The sequence below is a fragment of the Sarcophilus harrisii genome, chromosome 3 (genome assembly GCF_902635505.1).
Source record: "Sarcophilus harrisii chromosome 3, mSarHar1.11, whole genome shotgun sequence".
NCBI lineage: Eukaryota > Metazoa > Chordata > Mammalia > Dasyuromorphia > Dasyuridae > Sarcophilus > Sarcophilus harrisii.
Window position 1 is genome coordinate 606,368,535 of NC_045428.1, and position 19,168 is coordinate 606,387,702.

Below are 19,168 nucleotides of genomic sequence, written 5' to 3' on the forward strand. Positions count from 1 at the left end.
TTCAGTGCCATATGTATCAAACTTTCAAGAAATTACTTTACAATTCAAGAAAAAATAATAACAAAGTTCATCTGGAATAACAAAAGATGAAAAATTTCAAGAGAATTGATGAAAAAAAAAAAAAAAAAGCAAATGGTGGCTTAGCTGTATTAGACCAAAAACTCTACTATAAAGCAGTGATCATGAAATTCATACTGGCTGAGGGGGTGGGAGAGATCACACCAAAAGCACAGGATCCTTAATGAAACCTCTGGCTTTTTGTATTAACATTAGTAAAAGTGGCCCCCACCCTCCAGGACCTTTTCCAGCTGTAGGGAGGGGTGGGCAGGGAGGGGCTGCAGGGTTCACAAGTGTCCTAGGCTGGAGAGTGGGGCCTTAGGGCACAGACTGACATCCATCATCCAGGTACTGGAGTACAGTGGGAATCACCTTGTTCTTGGCACCTGAGCTGGAGAGGAAGGGGAAAGTTTGGGGTGGAAATGACCCCAAAGGAGTGTGCACAAATGCGCACAAACGAGCACCCCTGCCTGCACAGATGTGTAAATACACACACACACACACACACACAGGTTTATGTACTTCTGTATCTGCATGGCTTCCTGCTAAAGCTTAGAGCTCAGGTGAGAATTCAGAGCTTTTTTAAAGCTTTTCAAGGACACTCAGGGATGCTAAGGCAGGGATGACTTTCTATCCCTGGGAACAGTCAACCAAGAGGCCAGTTGGGCTGCCCAGTGCAAGGGGAAGGGCCACCTGTGTAAGCATCCTGGAGGGGCAGCGGGGGCCCGGTTCTGAAGAACTTTTCAACAGGAACCCCAGAGTTCTTATGGGAGTCCCAGGGATTTCCTGAGTCAGGATGCAATGCGGGGCACTGAATTCAAGGCCTGGGGGGGGTCAATTCCCTTTAGTTGAGATTTTTTGTTTACATATTTCTTTTCAAAGCCCATGAAGTTCCTCAAGTCTTTCCAGGCATGGTCTTGGAGAGGTCCCATAAAAGGAGAAGGCTCAGAGGTTGATGAAGTACTTTCTGCCACTAATGCTAATAAGTTAGAAAAAGAATTGAGGATCCCTCCAAAAATAGTTGTGATCTAAAGTTGTCATTGTGCTTGAGAAAACTCACATTGAAATGGACTGGACCGTGGTTACTTGGGTAAAGGAAATTTAGTCTTTTATGTCACGGACCACTAAGGGTAGCAAGATTATTTGAAAACCACAATTAAAGCTCCATGGGTTATATTTTCCTCTAAATCAGCTTCCTAAAAGAAAAGGGTTAAAATTACCAGGTGGGAGTCACCAAGTGGTTTAAAGAAAAACTGAGAAATGACAATCTAAACAGACTAAACCACTGCAGAAAGTAAGTGTCTGCAATTGGTTTTCTTGAAGTCTCTTTAATGCGCACACTGTTATTTGAACTTCTCTTAAATTAGGGAACAGGGAACTCTCCTCCAGTTCCCCAAGTACTGGCACCAATCCCATCATATTCCAGAGAAGACTAAAGTTCCTGTCCATCCATGTTGAGAGCAGAAGGAAACTTAGGCTTGGACAATTACACAAAAGAGGGCAGAAGATACAAAGGGATCTTTTTTTTTTTTAGAAAGGATTACATCATTTCTATGTACAATACTTCTACCTCCTCTATCCATCCTCCTCTCCCACATCTGGACTGATGTTAACGAGCTGCTTTTTATGAAGCAGGACAGGCTTCCCGGAGGCAAGAAACCCTCAGTCACACTACATTAGACAGTACCTGGAATATTATTGTTTATACATTAAGGCTTTTTCTTTTCAAACGATGAGAATGGGTAATTTTCAGCATTCACCCTTACAAAACCTCGTGCTCTAAGTGTTTTCCGTCCCTTGCCCCAGCCCCTCAGTGAGTAATCCTACGTGTTAAATGTGCAGTTCTTCTGTACAAAGTTCCACAATTATTTGGCTGCACAAGAAAAATCACATCAAAAAGGAAAAAGATGAGAAGGAAACAAAATACAAACAACAAAAGAGTGAGAACACGATGTTTTGCACCCTCAATTCCCACAAGGCTCTCTGGGGGCAGATGGCTCTCTCTCCGTGGGAACTGGCCCAAAGAGAGCCCCGGTTATCAGAAGGATTATTTTTAAAATGGACAATTAAAATCCTCAAGCTGAATTGTACAAGTCACAAGGACCCCTCCAAAAAGCTGGCCCATGTGATCCCTTGTGGGGGGAGGGGATGGAACTAGCCCGTCATGAGTTCTGGGGGAAACAAGACAACCCCCAAACCAGCAGGAGTCCGTGCGGAACCATTTGCGCTTCGGCCGCCCCAGCTTCCTGACGCCCACGTGCTGGGAAGGGCAGGGAGCCAGCAGGGGGCGTGTGCGCGGGTGGGGGAGGAGCTTGATTTTCACCGGGTTGGGGGCTGGGCAGACGAGCCTCCCGTCCTGGCCTCACACCCGGCGGAGCCGAGGGAGCTTGGCGCACTCACAGGAAGAGCTTCCGGGCTGCAGCTCCAGCCGCGCCAAGGCCCAGGACTGACCCTCAGGGAGCTCGGCGCTCTTTCCCAGCGCCCCCTCCGCAGAAGGAGGGAGCCCCAGAGGGGAGGCGGCTTCTCGGGGAGCTTCTGCCCCGGCCTCCGGCCCCCCGGGCAGAACGCCTCCCAGTGACGTCACGCCCGGCATCCGTCTCCCGGCTGCTGAGCCGCGGGGCATGCCGGGAGTCCCTGAGGTGCAGGCGCTGCCTCCCGGGTCCCGGGTTCATTTCTGGTCTAACTTCAGTGGGGCAGGGGTGGGGGAGGGGAGGAGGGCAGCTGTGCGCAGGCGCGTCCTGGGACTTCCGCCTTCCTTGCGAAGGCCCCTCCTCTTTCTCACCGGTTGGGGGCCGGTCTTGGGGCAGAGTCTGTGCAGGCCCGAGTGTGGGGGCGCGCGGGCAGGAGCGGGGGGCGAAAGTGCGGTGGCTGTGAGTGGGGGCGTGTAACGGAGCCGCGTGCGCGCGCGTGGGGGGAGGGGTGCACCCGGGGCCTGAGCCCTCAGGGATTTCCCCTGCGTGGGCTGAGATGGGGGAGGGGCGCGCTTGTGCATCCCTGTGGCTGGGGGGGGGGGCGGGGACACTGAGTGTTTGTTTCGGAACCCAACTGGCCCCTCCCCCTCGGAGCCGCCGTATTGCGGGGTCCCCTCGCCAGCCGCCAGCGGCCCTTTGCACACTTTGGGGAGGGGGCGGGTTCTGTAGTGTTACATTGTTTCCCTTAGTTTCCTCCAGTGCAAAAAGGGCTGAGAGCAGCCCCTCCATGTCCCCCCGCCCCCATCCCTTGTGTAAAGCACTGAGTACGGGCCCGGGACGCAGGAAGCGCTCCCCATGTGCAGCTCTCGGGGAACTTTCCCCAGTCCTTGTGTTTGTTTGTCTGCAGGACAGCGGGGGTGGCGGAGGCTCCCTGACAGGAGAGGGGGGGGGCTGGGGCTCCCATCCAGCTCTGCTCCTTGCCCTGTTTCCCTCCTGGTGGGCTTGGGACGGGGGTCAGAGTTTCTGGGGCTTTTGGCAGGTGGGTTCCATGTTACAGATGGAGAAACTGAGGCAGACAGGGATCATGGCTCGGTAAAGGTCACACTGGCCTTCCAGGGATTCTGAGGAAGGCTTTGTGATCTTGATGCTCCCAGGGCTGCCCCTTCCTTAGTGTCCAATGCTGGGGGTCCTAGGAGGGTCTCCCTGCCCCCACAGGTGATATTTCTTTGCCTCCATTTCTCTAAGCTGAGATCTCTGGGCTTCCTTTTCTGTGATCCCTGGGGCCTCTTTCTCTCAGCTAATATCTCCCTGCCCTCCTTCTTTCTGAGATCTCTCAGCCCCCTCCTGGGATGCAGCCTCTCCCCATGGTCCCTGCCCTCAGAGCTCCTCTCTCTCTCTCTCTCTCTCTCTCTCTCTCTCATTGGGGGCAGGTCAGCATCCAGCCTGGGCAGAGAAGGCTCAGACCCCGGCCTCCCCCTCTGAGATCCTTCTCCCTCCGCAGCTCGGCTGGAACAGGACCCAAGCCCGTACCAGAGACATGGCCCCCGGCAGTCAGATTCCCTTGTCCCAGGTGAGTGCGGTCCCTGCCTGGAGCTGAGCAGCCTCATCCCAGAGAGATTCCAAGGGAGCCCAGAAAGCTTCCTCCTGTCAGAGGGAGGGGGCCCTGGCAGGGCTGGCAGGAATCGCCCTCCAGGCGCTGCCCATTCCCTGCCCCCTCAGGCGGCTCCCAGGGCTCTTCAAGTCCCTCACCTTTGCCAGGTCCCATCAATGAGCACTGAGAATGTGGCTCCTGGGTGCCAAGCATTGTGCCAACCCCAGGGGGAGGCAAAGGAAGGTTGCAAACTAAGGGTCCCTGCCCTCCCTGAGCTAACAATCCAGGTTGGAAATAACATCTCATCAAGGGTGTCCACACTAGCTCTGTACAGTATAGATGGGAGTCACTCTCAGAAGGAAGGTGCCACCAGGTTGGGGACCTGGAAAGACTCTTTTTCCAGAAGGTGAGACTTTACCTGAAATGGGAAGGAGGCCGGGAGGCCCAGGGGGGGAGGGAGGACCTTCCCAGCAGGAGAGAAAGCCCTGGATGCCAGTTATGGGATGGAGGGTCTTGTCAAGGCTCAGCCAGAGCCCGGGGCCCTTGGGTCCAGGAGGGGGAGGGGAAGAATTTGGGTGAAGCCTGGCCTGGCTTTTGGGGCTGGTACTATGGCATTTGCCATGGGCTGGGAGCCCTGGAAATAGGATCCCCTTTAACCTTGTTGTGAGAATTGTCAGGGGCCTTGCTGGGGACGCCCTGAGAAAGGGAGCACAAGAGCGGGTCAGAGACTAAGCTGTCAGTTATTTATCCACTCAGGAGCATGACATTTTCCATGGGAGTGTGAGGGACACGCATCTCTCACACTGCCACGGGTGACACAGACACAAACTCTCCTCCTGAACTTCAAGACATCTCTTTTGTCTCTGCTAGGTTTTGTCTTGTAACCAGACTCACAAAAAGTTCTGGGTGAGATCTGGTTAGGGCACAGAGAAAGAAAAATGAGACATTATACAGAAAAGAACAAAACATATTGGTTTGTACATTTAGAGTTTGAAAGGTCTGCTACAGAGGTTTTTCCCTCACATTAGTCCAAGGACAGCTGCAGCTGATTGAGTAGTTCCAGAGTGACTCAACATTTGCCAAGAGCTTTATCAAGGAGAATAATTGCCCAGGAAGTGACTCCACCACTTAAAGGGATTGGCAAAAGGAACATAATGGAGGGGACTTTGCTTGTATTGATATTTAGTGCAGCCAGTGGAGAATCAAATGGACTTGAGCCTGCTTAAACATTCACATTCAAAAAGCCCATTTCTAGGAGCAGTGAGGGGGCGCAGTGAATAGAGCCCAAACCCTGAAGTCAGGAGGACCTGAGTTCAAATCTGGCCTCAAACATTTAACACTTCCTGTGTTAGTTATGAAGCTGATTAACTGTAATTAGTATGACCCTGAGCAAATCACTTAACTCCAGTTGCCTCAGCAGGGAGGGAAAAATAAAGCCCATTTCCTAGATGAAAGCCTCAGGGATATATGTTGGGATATGAGTGTAAATAGTGTGATTGTATTTCCCAGAGTTCAAGGAGGAAAAAGATTGGGAGGGGGAGACATCAAAAGACTTATGTAAGTCCACTTGATTCTCTTATTTGATTGCCAATAAGTTTATGGAACTTATAGAATTATGATTCTAATGATTTTTTTCTGCTAGATGGTCATTTAAAAATAGTTCTTCGAACCTGATCCAGTGATGTCCTTAGGAAAGCAACTCCTCTTGAAATCTAGATTTTGAGAAATAAAGAATTACATTTTTAGAATATTTATTAATTAATGTTTACTAATTTAGGCATACAATTAGGTTGATTTTGCTTTAAAATTAATAGTAATAATAACAGCTTTCTGTCAGGAAATGAACTAAGGCAATTATCAATTCTTTTTGTTGTAGGAAGTTCTTTGGTTTTTAGCAGGGACCTGCCTTGGCATAAACTTCAGAGCCTTGACTCGTTGTCTAAAAAATTTAATGAAGAGGTTTAAGAAAATTCTCCAATTCTACCTGGCAGGGAAGTTGCTCAGCTGAGTTAATTCTCAGCTCAACTGAAGCTTTATTCAGTTGCTCACAAATTTAATACTAGACATAAAGGAAACTAAAAGTGTAATATACATGAGAAGTAGATGAGTCAGATATTTTCAAAAAAATCAAAATGAAAAAGAAAGTGAAGAGACTTTTATGTGCAAGGAAGAGAATTGCTCCCACCAAAGAGAACTGAAAACGCCAATCCTATCATTCTGCCGGAACTTAAAAGAAAATCAAATGGAAAAGCACCACCAGCTAAGTGCATTTCCCAAGCACATTTCCTGTATGCAGCAAGTTAGAAAATTGGCGATTCCTTCTAGCACATCAAAATGTTTGCAGATGTGGGCAGTCTCCTGTATGATAGCTATCAAGCTGGCTTTTTACTCATTCTCTTGATTTCTGATCCCCATTATTCTAGTGTTCTTACATGATGTTGAAATCATTTCTTTTGTAGAAATAAACTATGTCTTTCTTATGCATTTGCTCATTCTCCGACCCCAGCTGATAAAATAGTATATTTTAAGAAAGGAAAGAAACTCTCTTTTTCCCATGGAGTTGCTCTTCTTTTTCAATAATTCACTTTTGAAGTGAATGGATCCATTAACAAGTCAAGCCAATTGTAAAACAGATAGCAGATGTTTTGTCCATGATCTATCCTGCCCAGTGTCATATCAACCCCTCATTGAAGAACAGAGAATGCTTGACGTGGCTGGAAGCAGTCTCATACTATACTATCATGGACATATTGGGAGTAATATATCTCTAGGAATCTTTTCTTGCTTTCATCCGGTTAGGAATATTTCATGCTTTTAGGAAATTTACCAAATCTTTTTTTTTTTTCCTTCTTTCCTCAGTGATGAATGTTCATGTTCTGTTGACCCAAGAATACAAAGTCCTTGTCAACTTCTCCCAAACTCTTCATGGAATTTCCTTAACATGTCACTTATGACACTTTTAATGAGGAGGAATTTTCCCTCCTCTTCTTTCTTTCTCTTACACACATTCTCTTACTTCACTGATATGTCACCTACATTTTCCCTCCTTTCATCAAGGCAAGCATTGTACAGTAAGAAATCTTTTAATATTCCAAGGTGAGTTTTACTTCAAGCAGAAAAGGCATTTCTCAGTATCCAGTTGGGCTCTGAATGGCTGGTTGCAAAGTGTTGGCTGTGACAATCATAAAGGTCATGAGCATTTTGGTAGACAAATCCCAACTCTGGGTCAGTTTCCTCTTCTCGATTGGTAAAGGTTGGAATAGATAAATTCTGGAGTTTCAGCTCAAAATCTTGTGACTTTTGATGGTTTAGGAGTTGGTGACCTTCAAGGATGTGATGGTGGACTTCACTGAGGAGGAGTGGGGGCTCTTGGATCCTTCTGAGAAGGAGCTATACAAGGAGGTTATGCTGGAGAATGTCCAAAATCTGCTGTCCCTAGGTAAGGACTGTTTCCTCTCTTTTCTTCATTTTAGTTGTCAGGACAAATACAGCATAAGCAGAAGAGAATGGATGCATACTCTGGTGCATCTCAGCCTTAGGTGCTAAGTCCTCTGGGTGTTCCAACTCTCCATCCACTTTGTTCTTGCCTTATATCCTTTTTAAATTGAATCATTCCTTCCAGTTCACCAACTGGAGCCATATATGATGAGGGTTTATTGCCAGGAAAAACATGATTTCTGTTTGACTGATTCTTAATATCTCATTGAGTCATTCACTTCCATTTGTGGAAATGTATTTTTTAATGAATTTCTTCCTTCACTTAGCATTTTTTATCTCTTTTTGAATTTGCCGAATTGATGTATTAAATGACTTGTTTTGTTCATTGGATTTTTTTTTTTCCCCTTTCAGCCATTCTGTTTTTTAGGGAGTTGTTCTCTTTTCAATTTCACCAGTGCTGTTTTTCAAGGTATTCTTTTTTCTTTTTCCATCTTACCAAATCTATTTTTAAGAGTTGTTGTTTTCTTGAGACCCTTTCTGTTTCTTTAGCCATTCCTCAATTGATGGGCATCTACTTATTTTCCTATTCTTTGCCACACACAAAAAAATATGCTACACATATTTCTCTCTTTTATGATTTCTTTGGTATTTAGACTCAGTGGGGCTATTGCTGTATCACAGCATATGCAGAGTTTTATATCTTTCTGGGCCTAATGCCAAATTGCTCTCCAAAATGATTGGATCTGGTCACAATTCCACCAACAGTGGATTAGCATCCCACTTTCCAATCATCCCTACCAACATTCTTCATTATCGTTTCCTGAAATCTTATTCGATATAGTAGGTATGAGGTGATAATAACTATGGTCTCTGGAGAGTCCTAAAGAAGTGTGAAGCCCAGTTCTCCAGGATCCTGTTGGTATCACTGATCAATGTGGCTCCGTCAGTACTGAGTAGTTCCGATTCAGCCTATTAGGTCTTTGGCCCCTAAATAGCTTTCAGGCATTGTAAAAGCAGTCCCCACAAACCTGAATTTTATGTGGCCTCTTACTGAGCCCAGAATTCTGAATGTCTCTCAAGTTTGTTTCCCCTTAGCTTTTGGTGGAGTTAAATGCTAGCTTCTTCAATGATTGAAGCAACTTATTTGCTGGCCCTGTAGAGTTCTGAGTTTTTCTTTCATACCATCTGAATTTCCCCACCTTTTCATCAGACCAGTTTGGATATTTCCAAGTGTTGTAGTCCAGATTTGTAACTGGGGCTCTCTCTGACAAATCTCTTTATTTGAGATTTGAGATATATGTATATCTTTTTTGCGTCTCTGTGTTTGATGTTTTGTTTTCTTCAGATGTGGAGCTCAACTTTGAATGGAATGAGATGTCTAGAAAGCTGGGAATTTTTTTGGAAGAACGTGACCTGCAAAGATTCATGAAGGATGGTCCCTGTACCTTGACTTTGAAGGAAATCCATGAATCTAACCTAGAAATAGATAACTCGAAGTCTGACTGTAAATTGGATAAAAATAGAAAGAGAGTCTATCAATCTCCTTTCCTAAATCAATATAAGAAAATGAATTCAGGAAATAAGTGGCTTCTGGATAGTGAATATCAGAAAGGTTTTCCCGAACAGGCAGAGCTCTTTGATTCCCAGGAGAATCATGCTGAAGTACTAATGAATCCAGATAATCAATGGGAAATGGCCTACAGCAAGAGTTCAGACTTCACTAGACATCAGAAAAATGATCATGGGGAAATGTTTTGTGTGGTTAGTCAGTGTAGAAAGGCTTTGAGTCAGACCTCTAAGCTCATTACTCAGCAGGCAATTCACATAAGAAAGCAACCTGATGACTATAAAGAATGTCAAGCAATGTCATCCCATAATTCATCTCTTCCTTACCAATCTAGAGTTGACCCCAGAATGAAACAACCTTTATTTGGTGAGTATGGGATGACCTATGGTTGGAATTCAGACTTTGATAGAGCTCAGAAGATTCATCCTGGAGAGTTTTATAAATATAATGAAGGTGGAAAGATATTCACACAGCGATTCTTTCTAGCTGTACCTAAGGGAATCCACACTGGTGAGAAACCTTTTGAATGTAATCACTGTGGAAAGGCTTTTGCATCTAGTTCCACTCTTAGTAAGCATCGGAGGATCCACACAGGAGAAAAGCCTTATAAATGTAATCAATGTGGAAAGGTTTTCAGATTTCATTATGTGCTTGCAGAACATCAGAGAATCCACACAGGAGAGAAACCATACAAATGTATTCATTGTGGAAAGGCTTTCACCCAGACTGCAGGTCTTGCTTTACACCAGAGAATCCACACTGGTGAGAAACGTTTTAAATGTAATCAATGTGGAAAGGCTTTCACACGGAGTGCCAGTCTTGCTGAACATCAGAGAATCCACACAGGAGAAAAGCCTTATAACTGTATTCAATGTGGAAAGGTTTTCATAACAAGAGCCAGTCTTGCTTTACATCTGAAAATCCACACTGGAGAAAAACCTTATAAATGTAATCAATGTGGAAAGGCTTTTATAAAGAGAGCCAGTCTTGCTGTACATCAGAGAATCCACACAGGTGAAAAGCCTTATAAATGTAATCATTGTGGAAAGGCTTTCACATGCAAGGGAGATCTTAGCAGACATCAGAAAATCCACACTGGAGAGAAACCTTTTAAATGTAATCAATGTGGAAAGGCTTTCATGAGAAATTACATGCTTGCAGAACATCAGAGAATCCACACAGGAGAAAAGCCTTATAAATGTATTCATTGTGGAAAGGCTTTTATAACAAGAGCCAATCTTGCTTTACACCAGGGAATCCACACTGGAGAAAAACCTTATAAATGTAATCAATGTGGAGAGGCTTTCAGAAGAAATTATATGCTTGCAGAACATCAGAGAATCCACACAGGAGAAAAGCCTTATAAATGTATTCATTGTGGAAAGGCTTTCATAACAAGAGCCAGTCTTGCTTTACATCAGAGAATCCACACTGGAGAAAAACCTTATAAATGTAATCAATGTGGAAAGACTTTCAGAAGAAATAAGAAGCTTGCAGAACATCAGAGAATCCACACAGGAGAAAAGCCTTATAAATGTAATCAATGTGGAAAGGCTTTCAGATGTAATTACAAGCTTGCAGAACATCGGAGAATCCACACAGGAGAAAAGCCTTATAAATGTAATCAATGTGGAAAGGCTTTCACAAACAGTTCCAATCTTGCTTTACACCAAAGAATCCACACTGGAGAGAAACCTTTTAAGTGTAATCAATGTGGAAAGGCTTTCACATGCAAGGGAGATCTTGGCAAACATCAGAAAATCCACACAGGAGAGAAACCTTTTGAATGTAATCAATGTGGAAAGGCTTTCAGATTCAATTATGTGCTTGTAGAACATCAGAGAATTCACACTGGAGAGAAACCTTATAAATGTAATCAATGTGGAAAGGCTTTCATAGCTAGAGCTGGTCTTGTTTTACATCAGAGACTCCACACAGGAGAAAAACCTTATAAATGTAATGAATGTGGAAAGGCTTTCACACAGAGTGCCAGTCTTGCTTTACACCAAAGAATCCATACTGGAGAGAAACCTTTTAAATGTAATCAATGTGGAAAAGCTTTCATAAGTAATTACAGGCTTTCAGAACATCAGAGAATCCACACTGGAGAGAAACGTTATAAATGTAATCAATGTGGAAAGGCTTTCATAAGTAATTACAGGCTTTCAGAACATCAGAGAATCCACACTGGAGAAAAGCCTTATAAATGTATTCATTGTGGAAAGGCTTTCACATGCAGTGCTAATCTTGCTTTACACCAAAGAATCCACACGGGAGAAAAGCCTTATAAATGTAATCATTGTGGAAAGGCTTTCAGACGTAAGTACAAACTTACAGAACATCAGAGAATCCACACTGGAGAGAAACCTTATAAATGTAATCAATGTGGGAAAGCTTTTACACGAAAGACGAATCTTACAACACATCAGAGAATCCACACAGGAGAGAAAACTGTATAAATTTGATCAATGTGGAAAAGCTTACATAAAGAGAATCATTCTTTCTTTATATCACAGAATCCACAGAGGAAAAAAGCCTTATAATCAGTGTGGAAAGGCTTTCACATGCAAGGGAGATTGTTATGGGCTAGAACTACTTGAAACAAAGGATTCTTAAAAGGTATTAAGTCAGTGGGATTGATAGAGACAATAGTTACTTGATTTAGCATGGTTCAGTGTGATTGATTTAATCCTACAAGGAGATGTTATGGGCTAGAACTTGAAACAAGGTTTTAAGTGGAATTGAGGAGATAATGGTTAAATCTAGTTTAGCATTGATTTAATTCTACAACAAATAATTATTTCCAAGTGATATAATGATTGATTTTTACTCAGCATGGTGCATATAAGCTACAAGCTCTCAGGGCCAGAAAAGACAATTGTACTAGAAGCTCTCAGAGGCTGCGACAGATTCATTCCATCATCCACCTTTGTGATGGCCGGAGGCTGAAGCACAAATCTTTGGATATGGGGAGATTCAGAAGCCAGAGAAGGCAGGCAGGAGCTCAAGCTCTCAGAACCAAGGAGAGAGCTAGGCCTCTATGAAAGCTAAACGGGCCTCAGGCTAGGAGACAAGACTTTGAAAGAGACAATAAAAGATTTGGACTTGAACACCTAGCTGCACTTGTGGTGATTACTGAACTAAAAGGAAGAATATTAAGAGATCTTAACAAATACCAGAGAATCCACGTGGGAGAGATACGTTATGAATGTAATCAATGTGGAAAGGCTTTTACACACAGTATCTGTCTTGTAAGACACAAGAGAACTCATATTGGAAAGAAACCTTTTGAAAGTATTCAGTGTGGAAAGAATTTTGCACATAAGTGAAATCTTGTTGAACATCAAAGAACATACTAAAGAGAAATATTTTGAATGTAGTCAGTGAGGAAAGGATTTCACACAAAGGTTCTTTCCAGCTGCACATCAGAGCATCAACACTGGAGAGAAAACTTATAAATGAAATTCTTATGGAAAGGCATTCAGCTAGAAATCCAAGATTGGTAAACATCAGAAAGTCCACACTTAGGAGAAGCATTATGATAATAATAAACATGAAATGATTTCGCAAAGACTTCCCATCTGGCTATATATGAGACAGCCACACTGGCGAGAAAACTTATAAATTTATTCAATGAGGAAAGGCTTCCATACAAATAGTCCTGCTCAACATCACAGTAGCCACACTGGAGAGAAGTGTTTTGAATGTGTTCAATATGGAACGATTTCACTCTGAGCTCCAATCTTGATAAATATTAGGAACAATAGGATAGAAAATACTCAGCTCCCTAAGACTCTCTTCTTAAACAAAAAATAAATGCCTCAACATTCATTTTGAGCAGCAAAGTGGCCAAAACTTTAGAAGTTTTCCAGACTATAATAGTATTTTAGGGAGGACCTCATCTTCCTAAATAGAGATTTGCCCCAAATGAAGTCTTGGGCATTATAAGCAGCCTCTCCTAAGTTAACCTGGGATCTCAATCTTCAAAGCTTTTACCTCTGGCACAATGAAGGGCAGGGTCAGGCAATCGAAGGAGAAGAACAAAGGGCCCTGTTCTAGAGAAAACTTCTCAGATGAAGATCTTATATCACACTCAAAGAGACAGGAACAGGTAGATTCTGATGAAGAAATTAAAACTATTTACAGCCATATGAGAAAATATTCTAACTTATTATTGATTAAGGAAATGCAAATCAAAAACCCCATTTTGATATCATGTTTAGAACACTAATACATTGTTTTTTGTTTTTGTTTTTGTTTTTTTAATTTAATAGCCTTTTATTTACAGGTTATATGTATGGGTAACTTTACAGCATTGACAATTGCCAAACCTCTTGTTCCTATTTTTCCCCTTTTTCCCTCCACCCTCTCCCCCAGATGGCAGGATGACCAGTAGATGTTAAATATATTAAAATATGAATTAGATACACAATAAGTATACATGACCAAACTGTTATTTTGCTGTACAAAAAGAATCGGACTCTGAAATATTGTACAATTAGCCTGTGAAGGAAATCCAAAATGCAGGTGGGCAAAAATATAGGGATTGGGAATTCAATGTAATGGTTTTTAGTCATCTCCCAGAGTTCTTTCGCTGGACGTAGCTGGTTCAGTTCATTACTGCTCCATTGGAAATAATTTGGTTGATCTCGTTGCTGAGGATGGCCAGGTCCATCACAATTGGTCATCATATAATATGGTGGTTGAAGTATATAATGATCTCTTGGCCCTGCTTGTTTCACTCAGCATCAGTTCATGTAAGTCTCTCCAGGCCTTTCTGAAATCATCTTGTTGGTCATTTCTTACCGAACAATAACATTCCATAATATTCATATACCACAATTTATTCAGCCATTCTCCAATTGATGGGCATCCACTCAGTTTCCAGTTTCTAGCCTCTACAAAGAGGGCTGCCACAAACATTTGTGCACATACAGGTCCCTTTCCCGTCTTTATGATCTCTTTGGGATATAAGCCCAGTAGTAACACTGCTGGATCAAAGGGTATGCACAGTTTGATAACTTTTTGAGCATAGTTCCAGATTGCTCTCCAGAATGGCTGGATATATTCACAGTTCCACCAACAATGTATTACACTAATACGTTGTTGCTGAAATTATGAAGTGATCCATTTAATTTGGAGGACAATCTGTAATTGTGACAAAAGAATTATAAAACTGTATATCCTTTCACTCCAAAATACACCATAAGGTCTGTTTGCCAAGATAATTAGGGGAAAAAAGAAGCAAATTTATTTATATATATATATAGAGAGAGGACCAGCTTAAACTTTTTTTTTAATAATTATAACTTTTTTTATTGACAGTACATATGCATGGGTAATTTTTTACAACATCCCTTGCACTCACTTCTGTTCTGATTTTTCCCTTCTTCCCTCTACCCTCTCCCCTAGATGGTAGGCAGTCTTATACATGTTAAATATGTTACAGTATGTCCTAGATACAATATATGTGTGCGGAACCAAACAGTTCTCTTGTTGCACAGGAAGAATTGGATTCAGAAGGTAAAAATAACCTGGGAAGAAAAAAATGCAAGCAGTTTACACTCATTTCCCAGTGTTCCTTCTCTGCGTGTAGCTGATTCTGTCCATCACTAATCAATTGACACTGAATTAGATCTCTTTGTCAAAGAAATCCACTTACATCCGAATACATCATACAGTATTGTTGAGGTATATAATGATCTCCTGGTTCTGCTCATTTCACTTAGCATCAGTTCATGTAAGTCTCTCCAAGCCTCTCTGTATTCATGCTGCTGGTCATTTCTTAAATTTATATGTTTTAAAAGATTGATAGCACCTCTCTTTTGGGGTGACAAAGAGCTAGAAACTGTGGAGATGCCATCAATTACTAAATGGCTAAAGAGGGACGGAATATAACCTAAAAGTAATGGTTAATAGCTTCAACAGTGGTTAATGTGTTCAGCCCATCTAGTCCATTATCACATCCTTATCACTAATCAATGAAGCTACATTAGCATTTGACAGCTTAGATAGGTCTTCTCATCTGAACTTTGGATTGTTAAATTCAATGTAAAAATGAAATTTATCTGCCTTTATTTACTGTGCCAAAAATCCAATATGTCTGTAACCCTCAAACTTTTGGGAGAGTTTAATATGCATGATCTAAATTACTTATAACCTTGTAAATCTTGTAGACTTTTCATTATTCATTTAATACCTTCTGAATTTCCCTATTATTTTCATCGAACCAATTTGGATGTTTACCTTTTTCCCAGATGAATAAACCTGATACTATCCATCAAATCTCTGAAAACTGCCTCTTCCTTATCTGCTCTACAACTTTCAGTTGTGTTTTGGCTCAGTTTTCCCTCTAAAATAGAAAAAAACTATTCCAGGAGACTCTAATGTACTGGCATTTAATAGCCATCTTGGCTTTGGGCTCCTGCCTTTCTTAAATGTGTATTTCACTGGGAGAGGATATAAGTCTCTAGTTGGTCCAGTACTTTGAGATGTACATCTCACAGATCATGTTTATTATTATTATTATTGTGATTTTTTGCTGAGGCAATTGGGGATAAGTGACAATGAGGGTCACAAAGCTAGGAAGTGTCAAGTGTCTGAGGCCATATTTGAACTCAGTTCTTCCTGATTTCAGGACTGGTGCTTATCTACTGCACCACCTAGCTACCTTCAATCTGTATCTTCTGAAAAATGACTTGGGGTATTATTAAGAGCCATTGTTTGCACTGAATACATCAATAAAGTTTTGTATATTTAGTGACAAGCTGCAATGACTCTTATGTAACATTGCTATTTTGTGTTTATATGTGTATTTGTCTTTTTTGTGTATATATGTTTGTTTTCTTCAGATATAGAAACTGGATTCACAGTAAATGAGATTATATTATGGACCAGAATTGTACTTGAAACGAAGATTCTTACAAGGTGCTAACTAAGTAGAATTGATAAGACAGTGTTTATCTAGTTTAGCATGGTGATTAATAGTTCAGTATGACTGATTTAATCTTACAATAAATAATGGTTCCCTGGTGATGTAATGTTTGGTTTATACTCAGTATACTATAAATGATCTAATTATAATAGAGCATATAAACTGGGACAAACTCAGGGGTCAGACTTGGAGGACTGGAGGCTGGAGCTCAAACTCTCAGAGCCACAGAGAGAGATTCACTCCATCTCCCACCACCATGGTGGCTGGACTCTCCTGCATTTTCTCCACTGAGACCAAGCTAGCCTGGGCCTCAGACAAGGAGACAATAAAGAATTTGCACTTTAACACCTGGCTATTCTCATGGTGATTACAAAACTGAAACAAAGGTTGGTCCAGAGACCTCCAGAAAACCAACCAAAACACTACACTTTGAGAAGATGAATAGAAAGTTGGGAATTTTTGTGGAAGAACATGACCTGCAAAGATTCATGGATGATTGTCTCTGTGACTGCACTTTGAAGGAATTGCATGATTTTATTCCCAAGTAGATTGGGATATCCAAAGAGTGATTGGGAATTGTATGAAATTGGAAAGAGATTTAGATGGTCTTCTATCCTAAATCATTGTAAGAAAGTGACCTTGGGAAGTAATTATCTTCAATGTACTGAATACAAGAAATGCTTCACTGAAAAGGTAGAACCATTGGTTCCAGATAATCAATGGGATATAGTTTTGAAGTGCAGTTCAGATGTCAATGACCATCAGACAGGTGATACTGAAGAAATGCTTTCTATAAGTAATAAAAATGAGAAGGCTGTCGATCAGAACTTTAATATCATTACTCATCAGCCCACTTTTTAGGGAGTTGTTCTCTTTTCCATTTCACCAATGCTATTTTTCAAGTTCTTCCTTTTTTCCATCTTGCCAAATATATTTGGAGAGGAGTTGTTTTCTTGAGACCATTTCTGTTTCTTTAGCCATTCCTCAATTGATGGGCATCTACTTATTTTCCTATTCTTTTCCACACATACAAAAAATGCTACACATATTTTTGTACATGTGGATCCTCTTCCCTCATTTATGATTTCTTTGGTATTTAGACTCAGTGGGGTTATTGCTGAATCACAGCATATGCAGAGTTTTATATCCCTCTGGGCCTAATGCCAAATTGCTCTCCAAAATGATTGGATCTGGTCACAATTCCACCAACAGTGGATTAGCATCCCACTTTCCAATCGTCCCTACCAACATTCTTCATTATCCTTTCCTGAAATCTTATTCGATATAGTAAGTATGAGGCAATACTTCATATTACCTACTATTAGTACCTGATATACTAATACATCATATGAGCGATAATAATCATGGTATCCTGAGAGTGCTACAGAAGTGTTAAGCCCAGCTCTCCAGGATCCTGTTGGTATCACTGATCAATGTGGCTCCATCAGCACTGAATATTTCCGATTCAGCCTATTAGGTCTTTGGTCCCTAAATAGCTTTCAGGCATTGTACAAGCAGTCCCCACAAACCTGAATTTTGTGTGGCCTCTTACTGAGCCCAGAATTCTGAATCTCAAGTTTTGTTTCCCCTCAGCTTTTGGTGAAGTTGAATGCTGGCTTCTTCAATGATTGAAGCAACTTATTTGCTGTAGAGTTCTGAGTTTTTCTTTCATACCATCTGAATTTCCCAACCATTTGCATCAGACCAGTTTGGATATTTCCAAGTATTCTATCTCAGATGAGTAACTGGGGTACTGTACTACAAATCTCTGATAGCTGTCCAGTCCTTTTCAGCTGAAATGTCCCAAATCCTGTTTCCTCCAAGTTAGAAACAAACTGTTCTCTCATGGAGAATCACTTTAATCTGTTGATATTGAATCTGGCAGTTATCTTGCGCTGTGGCTGCCCCTTCTGTTGAAGGACTAGTACTCTGCTGTGTCTGTCTTCTAGGTCACTTTCACATCCTGTAAATCTCTTTTCCTTAAAGAGAAAAAGTCTGTTAAATGCTAGTTTTTGATATAAGCAAAAATCTGTGAAGTTTTATTCTATTGAGGTTAATAAGGATATAGGCATGAGCTACCTAAGTCGTAAGTTATCATTGCTTTTGCTTTTAATTATCTGTGTATCCCCTTTTTGTGCCTTTGTGTTTGATGGTTCATTTTCTTCAATTTTGCAGCCCAAGTTTGAATGGTATGAGATTATGAGAAAACTGGGAAGTTATGTGGAAGAACGTGGCCTGCAAAGATTCATGAAAGATGGTCCCTGTGCCTTGACTTTGAAGGAAATCCATGAATCTAACCTAGAAATAGATAACTCGAAGTCTGACTGTGAATTGGATAAAAGTAGAAAGAGAGTCTGTCAATCTCCTTTCCTAAATCAATATAAGAAAATGAATTCAGGGAATAAGTGGCTTCTGGATAGTGAATATCAGAAAGGTTTTCCTGAACAGGGAGATCTTTTTGATTCCCTGGAGAACCCTACTGAAATCCTAATGAATCCAGACAATCAATGGGAAATGGCCTTCAGCAAGAATTCAGAACTCACAAGACATCACAAAAATGATAATGGGAAATGTTTTGTGTGGGTAGTCAGTGGGAAAGGCTTTGAATCAGATCTCTAAGCTTATTATTCAGCAGGCAATTCAGATAAGAAAGCAACCTAATGAGCATAATGAATGTCAAGCAATCTCATCTCATCATTCATCTCTTCCTTATCAATCAAGAATTGACCCTGGAATGAAAAAAAAAAATCATCATTTGGTGAGTGTGGGAAGGTTTTTAAGTGGAACTCATACCTTGATAGATCTCAGAAGATTCATCCTGGAGAATTTTATAAATAGAATCAAAGTGGGAAGATCTTCACACAGCAATTCTTTCTAGCTATACTCGAGAATCCTTTTATTATTTTTTGAAACTTTTTATTTATTTAATAGCTTAATTTAAGGATATAATAAGTAACTTTACAGATTAATATTGCCAAACTCTTGTTCCAATTATTACACTTCGACTCCAACCTCCCTAAATGAGGATACAGTAGATGTTAATATATTAAAATAACTTAGATGACAATAAGTATAAGACTAAACATTTGTTGAACTTAAAAGAACAAGAAGATCTTGAAATATTGATACAATTCAGCTTGTGAAGGAAATCAAAGATGCAGTGTTTTGAA

General features: G+C 41.4%; 1 protein-coding gene across 7 annotated transcripts; it reads left to right on the plus strand.

Moving 5' to 3' along the window:
* The first annotated feature begins 2,392 nt into the window (after positions 1 to 2,392).
* Positions 2,393 to 18,890, plus strand: LOC100929324 (zinc finger protein 665). Of its 7 annotated transcripts, none has more exons than XM_031963957.1 (5): positions 2,393 to 2,696; positions 3,970 to 4,038; positions 7,372 to 7,498; positions 15,916 to 15,991; positions 18,174 to 18,890. In XM_031963957.1, the coding sequence occupies exons 1-5, from the start codon at positions 2,679 to 2,681 to the stop codon at positions 18,199 to 18,201; spliced, it is 318 nt and encodes a 105-aa protein (XP_031819817.1). In that variant the 5' UTR covers positions 2,393 to 2,678; the 3' UTR covers positions 18,202 to 18,890. The 7 variants fall into 7 exon arrangements, with proteins under 7 accessions (XP_031819817.1, XP_031819818.1, XP_031819813.1 ...); XM_031963958.1 differs by lacking the exons at positions 15,916 to 15,991; positions 18,174 to 18,890 and adding exons at positions 7,909 to 7,966; positions 8,843 to 8,907; XM_031963953.1 differs by lacking the exons at positions 15,916 to 15,991; positions 18,174 to 18,890 and adding an exon at positions 8,843 to 11,720.
* The last annotated feature ends 278 nt before the right edge of the window (positions 18,891 to 19,168 follow it).